Source organism: Bubalus bubalis, chromosome 5 (genome assembly GCF_019923935.1).
Source record: "Bubalus bubalis isolate 160015118507 breed Murrah chromosome 5, NDDB_SH_1, whole genome shotgun sequence".
NCBI classification, from domain to species: Eukaryota; Metazoa; Chordata; class Mammalia; order Artiodactyla; family Bovidae; genus Bubalus; species Bubalus bubalis.
Genome location: NC_059161.1, coordinates 51,959,327 through 51,971,553, shown reverse-complemented (window position 1 = coordinate 51,971,553; position 12,227 = coordinate 51,959,327). Strand labels below are relative to the sequence as shown.

Here is a 12,227-nt window from a genome sequence, read left to right as displayed (position 1 = left end):
TAGATGACAAATAGGCCCAAATCAGATTTGTTTTATCATAGCAATACTACTTAAAATTAAATGTACTTCATTTGCAAATGAGAGATACAAGTCATTCTAAGTACACACTATTGCCCATAAGGACATCCATGAAATAGATTATTGGGTCCATTAATTCAAGATCCAAATTTTGCTCAAAAATCTACAAAATTAAAGGTTATTAGGATAGATGGAAGATGCATCTTTCTTCAATCTAAGCAAGACTTGGGACCTAGAAACAATCAAGTGGAGAATTACAGAAGGATGGATTACCCATCATGTTTTCCTCAGAGAAAACAAACTCCTCCATCTTTCAAGACCTAATGGAGAAAAACTAAAACAATGAACAAAAGAACTGGACTTTGCTTCCATCTTAAACCAAGCTGAAAGGACCCCACATAAAACAAAATACACAATGTGGACAAGGCCTGGCGGCACAGCAGCCTCCATAGGGAGACACGTGGCAAATAAAACCATTCTGAGTTAAATCTTCACTGCTGTTACTTCTTTTTTGGGGGGGGTGGGGGGTGGAGGTGGCTATGCCGTGTGGCTTGTGGGATTCTCGGTTCCCTGGCCAGGGACTGAACCTGGGATATGGCAGTGAAAGCCCAGACTCCTAACCACTAGGCCACCGAGGAACTCCCCTCACCATTGTCATGAGTGCAGAGACTTCAATGGGTCAGTTTTAGTTGCAAATCACATTACAGGTAATGACAGGTAATGCCATATTCCATTTGAGGCTATCATACACTAGTGCAAAGGTCAAAGATGTGTAGCATCTCACCTTGAGTGAGGCACTGAACCCCAGCCATTTTGATCAGTGCTCTTCCCAACAGCAATAACACAATGATAATCAGCTGAGGGGTCAGACTATGAAGTATCCTGCTTTAAAAGCTCTCAAGCTTACAAACCAGGAGAAATAGATTACTTCAACCCACTTAATAGAGAATGATCTTATTATTCACAAAGCTCTTTAAAAATACAGCAATTTGCATATACTAAAAACTTCCCTTCCCAAGCATGTGCAAATCACCTGACTGTAATGAGTCCCCGTGTGCATCAGAAAGACTAGTAAAGGGCTTAGTTCCTGTCCTGATGCTGCTGAGGGGCACCTGAAGCAACAGAAGTGGCACCTGCCCTGCAAACTCAGGTCTCTCTAGTTTTTTTTTTCTCCCTACTTTGACATTTTTTTGGTCTGGTTCAGTCAGCAGTATTTACGTGCAGTGCTTTCCCTTGCTGGTGGTACTCAGAATAAAGACTGCTGAAAACTAAATGCTAAAAGAGAAAGCAGCTCCTAAACAACACTGGCCCATGTGTGTGTGTTGCCATACATGACCTGAAGGGACTCAGAGTATCTTGGTGATATAACCAAATCACCAAGATTCAGCTTGTCTATCAAAAGCGGACTGAACTTTTAGCCTCCCTCCATGTACCTTCAACAACTACCTCTTTAAACTTATCCCAGTGTAGTCTCTGTGATTACCTACACTCTTCAATATGCAGTTCATTTATAAGTCACCTGAAAGGTTAGTTATGGTCAAGAATTGAAGGTGCTTTCCTATTCTCCCAGTCAGGGCACTCCTTCCACATTACTCAATCAAGTCAACAAATATTTAACTACTTATTAGGTGGATACAAAAGCCCTGTGTTCTAACTTTTCTGGATAATAACAAAATTAAAAAGACTACCTTCTCAATCAGTAAGCAATACATTTTACAACCTATTTCCTAGACCAAGATAGTTTTTTTTTTGGTTACACAAGACATATGGGATCTTAGTTCCCCGACCAAGTATTCAACCTGTGCCCCTTGCCTTAGAAGCTTGGATCACCAGGGAAGTCCCAACATCAAGACAGCTGAGACTGTCACTGGAAACATTTGATTTTGTCTAGTTAGAGAAAATACATCTTGGACTAACAACCTTGACAGAATTTCTCGCTTGCTCTTTTATAATTTTTCAAAATGACCTTGCACATTTGGCTTTTCAACACACAAGGCTGAAAAGTATAACAGCATTCAGAAAGCAGTAAAATAAACTGTCAGACAGACTTCCCTGGCATTCATAAAAATTCAGGCCCCAATCACTCAGGAGGCTAGCTTCTCTCACAATCTCTTTGGCCTAAGGTCCCACCACTGAAACGTTTGATCCCTGTCCAGGAAGTTAATCGGGAAGCATGAGGTTGGCTGACATCAGAACTGCTACCATTTCTGCCAATGCACAACCCAGCTACTGAACATGGACCAATGGCTCTACCTTCCTCCTCCTCGTCGTCATCGCTGGACTCACTGACATGCACGCTGACAGCAGTGTTCGGAGAGTCTGTCCATTCAAAATATACCCCAAACCCAATGTCATAATTGTCTGTAGCAAATTCCCAAAAGAGATATGATCCTTCTTCATGGGTGGGTACTCGAACAGTGACTACTTCTCCTCGGCCCACTGTGATCACGGAATCCGCATCCTGCCGAATCTTCTCTTTAAAGTCTTTGATCTGGGGTCGTGTCCACATGGATGGAGCTGCGATTACTGGAAGAGATTCTAAAGGCAACAGGAATTACAAAGGATAAAGAGGATGAGCCTTCACCTGTGGGCAGCAATACCTGCACAGGACCACCTGCCCAGCCATGAGCAGGCACCGAGTGCAATCTGGTCTACCTTAGACAGGACTTTAAAAGCCTTCCCATGGAAGTCTCCCCCCAAATTCCTATATTTAATAACACCACAGGTATTCAGAGGTCAACATCCCATTTTAAGTTAACAAATGCAAACCATATTAAGGAGGATTTTTTTCCAGTACTCCAACTGCATATGGGCATGGAAGAATGACCGCGGAAACTTCCTAGCTGGAAAGAAGGAAACATTCAAACAAAGAGAGATCTGGACTTGAAATAAATTCATTTTTGGATGTGAACAAAGAAGGCGGGCTTTGACTTCAGACTCTGTCAGAAAAAAAAGTCTTGACCTTGGAGTAAACCAAAGCTCTAAGGGAGGGGTTACTCTAAGGAAACTCAGAAAAACTTGGATAGGAATGAAACTGCTAGCAACTGAGGAAAAATGGGTAATGTCTTGTTACTGAGAAATATCTATGTGCACTCAATAGGTTTTTCAGAGTTATTCAGAGCCTTTGACAAAAGATTTAACTCTTAATAGGAAAAAAAGGGGAAGAGAGGAATCAATCAAGGTATTTCAAGATCTTTTCTGCAACTATTCTATTACTTGTTTTAAAAAGACAAGGAAACCAACTTTCTTATGAACCACACTACCACCATCTCTGATCAGTCACTGACATGGTCTCTTCTTTCTTCTTACTTGGGAACTGGTACTCTTGATTCAGACCTTTAAGCTTAAGTGTCCCTTCCCCAGGAAAACCTCTGGTGACCTTAACTAGCTCCCATCTCCATATTATGTGCTTTCACACTGAAATGGACTTTTCTCTCCACACAGTACTTACCACAGCCACAATTTACATTGTATGTGTGTTATTTTGCTTCACCTCTGTAACCCAACACCCAGAAAATCTTGAACCAATTGTTGAATGAATGAGCTGCCTGTGAAAAGGTAAGTAGACCTTTGAAAATCTAAATTATCTTACCGGTAACATGGTTCTTCTGTCTCAAAAAATATATTGTGAATATATGGTAAAGAGCCTACAAGTTTGCCCCCGTGATCCTCACGGTGGGTATTCATGGACTTGTAAAGTCACCACTCAAAATTCACCAGGAGCAACAGAATACAGCAGCAGTGCTGACCTACTACTTCCAAAGCTAGGGCATGAAGGACACTGCCACTCTTGCTTTGTTTTCCTTTGCATCATGTTCTCTGGAGGAAGACAGCTACTGTGTTGAGAACACTCAAGCAGCCCTTTAGAGAGGCTCCACGGGGCAAGGAATTGAGGTCCTCCTGCATACGGCCAGCATGAACTTGCCAGTCATGTGAGGGAACCATTTTGGAAGCAGTCTCTAGTCCCAGTCAAGCCTTCACATGAGGCTTGACCTCGTAAGAGGTCAACATAACCTCATAAGACACCAGAACCACCACCACTCAGTTAGTGCGTGTGTGCTAGTCGCTCAGTCGTGTCTGATTCTTGGCGACCCCATGGACTGTAGCCTGCCAGGCTCCTCTGTCCATGGGATTCTCCAGGCAAGAATACTGTAGTGGGCTGCCATTTCCTTCTCCAGGGAATCCTCCTGACCCAGGAATCAAACCCAAGTCTCTTGCATGGTAGACAGATTCTTTACTATTTGAGCTACCAGGGAAGCCCACCGCTCAGCTAAGCAGTTCTTCAATCCCTAATCCACAGAAACTGTGGGAGATAATAAATGTTTATTATTTTTAGCTGCTAAATTTGGGTACAATGTGTTACACAGCAACAAATAACCAGTATATAAAATAAGACAACCAAAGGGTCCAAATGGCATCTGATTTGCTCTTCTAAACTATTCCAGGAGTCACCAGAAGCATCAGATTCAGATTAAAAAGAATGAAAAAGCATTCAACTCTCACAAATATGTAATTGCTCTCAAAAGCTAATTAAGCTGACTTTCTGACTTTTGCTTTTCCCGAGTCTGAATTATAGTATCTGGATGGAAGTGCACATACAACAACCATACCTTTTGGTCCGTTCTCCAGGGCTTCTTCGGCGGCTTCTGGTTCAATCTCTTTTTCAGTGTTGTCAGTGTGGGTTTTGGCCTGTCCATTAACTGACATCATATCACTTGGTGTAGTTGCATTCACTTTTGATGATGTAGGAGAGGAAGCCCCAGATACTGCTACTTCCTGTTGTTTCTGTAATGCTGCCTGTAAGTCAGGAAAAGTGAAGACACGCTGACCAGGAGGCTAAAAACGGGGCATTTACCCTGAGATGCATTCTGGTCCCATCAGAATTTTTGCCTCATCAAGTAGCTCCAAGAAATTACTATTACACTTTATCAGTTTTTATCCTATCTATAATGAATATTCTGAGGTCCACATTCTTGTGACCTAAAGATCACTAGAAAAACTAGGAAAAATTAAAGTAGGTAGAAATAATCATCCCAAATAAAATTATTATAGGTAAAAACTGAACATGGAATCATCTGTTCTTAAAACTGATAGAAAAAAACTTAATAAAATTCAGATACATAAGATTTTCATCAGAAAAATTAAACCTGGTAGAAATAAATGGTAACAGAAGAAAATTCACAAAGGGAGAAGCTGTAAATGGTGAAACCTGATAAAGGCCGCAAATGTAACCAACAAATCAAATATGGACAAAAAATTAATAATATATCTCTATACACAGAAAAATTATCACAAACTAAAAACTGCTAATCAAGTAAAAAAAAAAAACTGACCTAAAAATTAAATAGGCTTTTAAAATGGAGTTTGAGGTCAAAATAACTTCTTAAAAAAAAAAAAAAAATGCATCACTTTACATAATTATGATTAAAGTATGTATTTTCATAAATGTAAAATTTAAAAGTCCTCTGAAAAATGGAAAATAAAAACAGCTTAAATCCAAAGGACAGCTACTTTAGGACATTCCTCTCATATTAAAATGAATAAATATTAGTATTAACATTATGAGAAATGCCTAAGTATTACATACATAACTTTTGGGGAAACTTTAAATAAAATTAACTATAACAAACATATAGAAAAGTATACAAATCACAAATGTACAGCTTGATCAATTTTCATTAGACAAACATACACATAAACCAACATCCAGATCAAGACATTATCTGCATCCCAGAACCCTTCCTGGTGCCCCTTTCCAGGAAGTCCTTCAAGGGTAATGACGAAACTAACCTGTAAAATTACACGTTTGGCTCTGCTTGTCTTTGAACTTTAATATAAATGAAATTGTATATTACATGCTCTTTTTCTGTGTCTGGCTTCTTTTACTCAAGATTTGTTTGAGAGGTTTATCTATAAAGTCACAAGTATATACCTGTATTTTGTTTGTTTGCACTGCAATAGAATATGCTATTGTGAAAACAGGAAATTTACCCACTCTATATTATGGCATTTAAGTAGCTTTAAACTAAAATATTAAGTTATATAATAAGTGAGCATATATTTACAACAGTTTAAAGAAAATAGGAAAAAAAAAGCCTGTATAATTTCATGGGTTAGGGATAATGATACATTTTGGCCTATCTGAATATAGATTTCATTTAATGAAATCATTACATTACTAATCATTTACAAATCAGTTGCTTAAGCAGCAACACCTCTCTCTGCTGCTAGTGCTGGTTAGCAAAACACTTAAGATTTTAAAATACATTCTTCCAAAGCCTAGATTCTCAGTAATTTCCACATCAGTTTTCTAAGAGTACCAGCTTCCAGAAAATAGGCATACAACCAAAACAAGTCAGCACATTCAGAACACTTCACTGCATGACAGGAAAGCAAAAAAAAAAAAAAAAAAAAAAAAGGCAATTTCTGTTGATGATCAATTGGTCAGCTCAAATGGTCCCTCTTCACTTTAGGCTTTTGTTGAAACTCTCTAGCAGGATGAACACCTGCCTACCCTGTGATCCCACTGAATATGAGTATACATCTATTATATATAATAGATCACCATTTTTTATTTATATAATCTCTCTTCTATACTCCAGGAAGTTTTTAAAAGCACAGAAAGGCACAGGAACAATAAAACACTCGTGTAACCACACCCCAAATTAACAAGTGTTCCCATTTTTTGTCATTCTGCTCAGTATTTATATAAAAATTAATACTTTATGGGGCTGAGGTTCCCTTTGTTCCTTCCCCAGTTCCTCTCATTCTCTCTTATCAGAGACAACCAATCAATCTGATAAACTGAGTCTGATCACTGAAATCTAAATTATGGCTTTCCAATTCTATTTCAAAGATTTTTGGTTTTACTCTATTTGACTGACTTTGTTCTCACTAAATGATAGCAACCTGTAAGCAGGACAGTGTGTATGAGCTAGCCTATTAAGAAATTATCTCAATACCCATTAAAGAAGCAGGAAAAGGGAGTGATATGCTAAAGTGTAAACAGTCTCTGGAGGACAGAAATCTCTCAAAAATACCACTTATTATCTTGTAACTCTGGTTTGACATCCTTTTCCTCTTCTCATGGACTATACAAAATCTGCAGTGCCTCTTAACTGCTTCACTGATGCTAAAGACTCAGGGGAAAACATATTTTAGGTAAGGATATGAATTTTCAAGAAATTTTAAAGAGCGTGGCAAAATAACAAAGATAACTTCACCTAACAAGAAACGTGGGGCAACTAAAACACAACACTTTTCCTTTTTTTAAATGTTAAGACATTTTATTAAATTTATAGAGAAACATAGTTTGTGTTTTGGTTTTTACTCTGGCCTCGCTGCCAAGGCAGGCGACTTGCGGGAATCTTTGTTCCCTGACTAGAGATGGAACCCAGGCCACCAGCAGTGAAAGCGCCGAGTTCTAACCACTGGATTACCAGGGAATTACCTCACAACACTTTCTTCACTCAGGTATTTTGACAAGTAGTACCTGTTTTGTAACTGAAAATTAAATAAGAAAACTTCAAGTAAAACTTAAAGGTTAACTTTAAAGAGGCATTTTACGCCTCTGCAAGATGTAAAAAAATTAATGTAAAATCAGCTATCTTCCCTATGTATCAAATACTTACACAGAGTAACTATTTTCTTATTTCATTCCTCTGATAGTCCTGTGAAGTTAACAAGACTATATAACAGGATTTCATATCCCATTCTTACTGGTTTGGAGAAAAGGCAGAAATATCAGAGCAATAAGTAACTAGACTGAGATCAAACAAGATAACGGCAAAGCTAGGACAGCATCCAAGTGGTGCGTGACCTCAGTGCTGTGTCCTTCCCCTCAACCACCTACTCCTGTGTGGAAGCGCGACTGCGGGGGCAGGAAGCCAAGGAGGACTGCCAATGTGCTGCAGGCAGGCAGCGCAGCTACTGCACCCAACCAAAAGGGCAAGACAGACCCAACCAAGCTCTGCCTTAGGGACTGTGGGTCCTCCAATTAGAAGCTGGCCAGGACTATGACAGCAGCTGGCCTGAAGGCTGCCCTTGAACTAACACTAATCACCCAAGTCTCCATGGTCCTGGGACCACGTTTAGAGGTATGTCAAACTCACTGGGATAACACTGCTGCTGCTGCTGCTAAGTCGCTTCAGTCGTGTCCGACCGTGCGACCCCATAGACGGCAGCCCACCAGGCTCCACCGTCCCTGGGATTCTCCAGGCAAGAACACTGGAGTGGGTTGCCATTTCCTTCTCCGATGCATCAAAGTAAAAAGCGAAAGTGAAGTCGCTCAGTCGGTCCATACAAATTCCAAATACACTTATGACAATATAATAGAGGCCACATTATCTGTTGCTTCGAAATTATAAACTTTCTTTCATAACTGCCACTGCAATGTTAAAAATCTCTGTTAATAAAGGTCACCTAAAAGTTATTTGATATCTGAGAGGCTAACTAATGCAAAAGTCATCAGCAACTGTTAAAAAAAGAACTTTGGTTTCAATGAAACTAAAAACCCTTTCTAGGGCTGAATTTGGGTGTTAGCTATCGTACCTGTTGCTGTGCAAGCTGGACTTGATACAACTGCTGCATATACTGCTGATAGTGTTGCTCCTGCAACTGGCGGATGAGAATCTGCTGCTGTTCGTAGTTCCCTGGATACTGTTGGGCTGCATACTGCTGGAACTGCACGGCAGTCTGGGAGTTTAAAGCTGCCATTATCTGCTGCCTAAAAACATTAAAAAATATACACTAGTCTGACTACAGGAGATTGACTGTTCATGACAAAATAAAATGTCTTTGTGTTATTTCGTTTTATAACGAATACCTCTTAAAAATGATTAAGGTATGTATACCAAGCAGCATGTGTCCAAGGTCCAGAGAAAGATTTAAGAAAATAAACTTGGCTTCTGATATTTCACCTAGGTTTTTCAAGGCCAACTTGAGATGGAAAAGGAGAATAATAAACATATCACTGTCGGTGCCATCATTGTCATCACCATTTATTGTGCCCTTACAATGTGCCATGCAGTTTTTTCAGGGTACTTCTATGTACCAACCCACCTAGTTCTCACAACCACCCTGTGAGGTAGGGTTTCACAAAGCAGAAAATGGAAGATTTCAGTGACTTGCCCAAGATGACACTGTGAGTAGACGCCAGAGCCAGGATTCAAGTCTAGGCAGTCTGGCTCCAGCCTATAGTTTTTGCTGTAAGAAAAATGGATTGTCATTTATTACAGAGATGAGATATTTAACTGCTGGCCATGGTTTTTCTACATAAATATATGTAAAGTAGTAAAAAGCTGAATAATAGCTAAAAGATGTTACAGGTGGCTCTGGTAAGTACAAATAAAGCCAGTGGAAATCTGAGCACCTTGGCATTTAATGTAAAGCCAGTCTTAAACAGGAGCACTGAAGACAATTATCTGGGTACAGTTGGTCTAGAAATACTGATTTCTGTGAACTAGTACTATTCCTTTCCCCCCCATATATAGGAAACACATGCTTAACTCAGTCACGTGACCAACAGTAACGCCCTCTAAGCCATCTGTTAACAGGTAATAAGAGAGCTAAATCTCACAAAGTCCTAAACAGAACATGACACTGGGTCCAACCAGGGCACCCCTCTCCCCCAAAACAGAGTAGCATTCATAGCCTCTCTCCAAGGTAGACACAGACCCTGAGTCAGTTTGAAGCTTTTCTAAGGAAGTATTCACAAACAATGGGGAGAAAACAAAGGACTTGCATGTTGTCTGGTTTAATCTACATGTTATGCCACCTCTAGAACCGTAGGCCTTCTCTTTGTTTTATGGGCATTAATCCCTTCCTCCTCACTCCCACAGCTCCCTCTTGAACGAATCCCTTCTGAGACAGTGGCTCTCACAGCTCTTACTGAATAAGAAATGGGTTCAGCTCCCAGGTCCTGTTCTAGGGGACTAGGAATAGACATCTGACACAGGCTGAACCAAGAGATTCTCTGGCCTGGGAATTTTTAACCGGGTTTCTTGTACTCTAGCCAGTCTCTGTCAGATGCATGAAAAGAAAGACAACGTAAATCCAGGCTGAGACAGCCCTGCATTTGGCAAAGCACAGTGACAATTCGTAGAGAAGAGGAAGAATGCATCAGAGACACAGCCGAGAGAATCAAGGACAGGAGATCATTATGGACCCAGAGACAGAGAGCACGCAAACCACCTCAGCTCCTCTTCTAGCGTCTGGGTTCTGGGAGCAAATCCCACGTCTTTCTTCTTTTTGCAACCAAATGATGCTTAAGATGAGGCCCTCACCTTGGTAACACATCATTGGTACAAATGGCAATAGCTAATGCTGATCTACCTCCCAGTCAAACAAAACGGAGAAATATTCCAAGGCACACAAGGTGAACCATCAAGCCAACAGTGTGGTGGCCCACCTCTCATTCTTAGACAATACCCAACAAGCGTACTTTTGCTGCTCCAGCCGGAGTCTCTCTTCTTCTAGCCGCCTCCTCTCCTCTTCCTCCCGTCTGAGCCTTTCTTCTTCTTCTCTCCTACGTTTCTCTTCCTCCTTTTGCAGACGTTCCCGTTCTTCCTCTTCACGCCGCCTTCGCTCCTCCTCCTCCTTCCTAAGAGGTAAAGGACAGAGAGAATGAACCCTCAACAAAGAATTCTATTGAAAAATAATTTAAGACTCTTTACCAGTGAAGACTGACCCAGGTTTCTTGGAGAAACGTGATAATTTTATCACAATTTGAAACGAACATTTCCAAGAGGAGAAATTTATCATATAGAATCAATCTCTAACTATACAGATCACAACAAGAACAATGACTGCTACACAGTAAGAGAAAAAAGAGTCTATCAGTGAGGTACCACTTAAACCATTACAATACCTCGAAGGCTCCCATCTAAGATATGCTCACAGCATCACAAGCTTTTCCTTCATACTACCTGCTGTCGTTGCAAATAAATTTATGTGATAAATGTAGCAATATATCTGCCTTACTCATTGAAGTACATGCTACATAAGGGCAGGGACTGCCTGTCTCACACAACTGTAATCTCAAGGTTTATACGTTCCTGTATAATTTCTGAAATTTAAAAAAAAATTAAAGTTTTAAATTAAAAAAAAGAAAAAAACAGTTGGACACCTGGGTGCAGCTAGATTTTTACCCAGCTCTCACCCACTCCTGCAACCCCTTTCTCAAGAGAGACAAGAGGCACTAGGAATGAAAGTCACACAGGTCACAGGTGAGGAGGAAGACAGGGAGGCTGAAGACATGACGAAAGAGCAGACTTCCGAGGTCCTCAGAGAAGACACCGTTTCATGGTCCTGCCATGAGAGTGTCTGGGTTGCCCCACTTACCTCCCCAAACTCCTGTAAGTGATTAACACACCTGAGTCACAACCAACCAAGACTCAAAATACAGCAGTAACACAACCTAATTTCAATATGTGACAGTACACAGGGCAAGATGTCCCAAAAGCCAAAGCATAAGCTTCAGCATAGAGGAAGTCTTGTCTTAAATGCTTTAAAAGAATTCGACATGGACCTCATCTCATGACAAGAGTATATTTTTAAAAGGAAAAACACGGTTTTATATGTTCAGTAGTAACTTAAATATTCAATTTATCATTATAAAAGAACTTAAAGCAAGGTACACTCCTTTCAAAGACACAACTACACCTCAGTGATCCAAAATCACTACACAATGGATTGCAGCACATAGATCAAGTCTCCAGTAAAGGAGTCTCCTTCCATTCTAATAAGAAAACTTTTTCTTTGGATAACAACTATAGTCCTTTGGATAAATATTTTCTGGAAATATATGAGGATATGTTCTATCCTTTTAAAGACAAACAAACTATACCCAGTGCTCTGTCTATTGAAAACTCAGGAGTTATAACTCCAAACATAAATACAGTACATGTTATAATGCAGGGATAGTTTACTTTCACATTAAATGACCCCTGACTACTTTGCCAACAAAGGTCTGTCTAGTCAAGGCTATGGTTTTTCCTGTGGTCATGTATGGATGTGAGAGTTGGACTGTGAAGAAGGCTGAGCGCCGAAGAATTGATGCTTTTAAACTGTGGTGTTGGAGCAGACTCTTGAGAGTCCCTTGGACTGCAAGGAGATCCAACCAGTCCATTCTGAAGATCAGCCCTAGGATTTCTTTGGAGGGAATGATGCTGAAGCTGAAACTCCAGTACTTTGGCCACCTCATGAGAAGA

At 40.2% G+C, this 12,227-nt stretch overlaps 1 protein-coding gene across 1 annotated transcript in view; it reads right to left on the bottom strand.

The window, feature by feature from the left end:
* The window catches only part of ACBD3 (acyl-CoA binding domain containing 3), a 38,853-nt gene that overhangs the window by 3,529 nt on the left and 23,097 nt on the right, over positions 1-12,227 (bottom strand). The window contains exons 4-7 of the mRNA XM_025286036.3: positions 10,460-10,618; positions 8,569-8,743; positions 4,629-4,815; positions 2,272-2,556 (exon numbers count right to left, since the gene is read on the bottom strand). Of these exons, the coding sequence (XP_025141821.2) occupies positions 2,272-2,556; positions 4,629-4,815; positions 8,569-8,743; positions 10,460-10,618 (806 nt within the window). The remainder of the gene's footprint in view (positions 1-2,271; positions 2,557-4,628; positions 4,816-8,568; positions 8,744-10,459; positions 10,619-12,227) is intronic.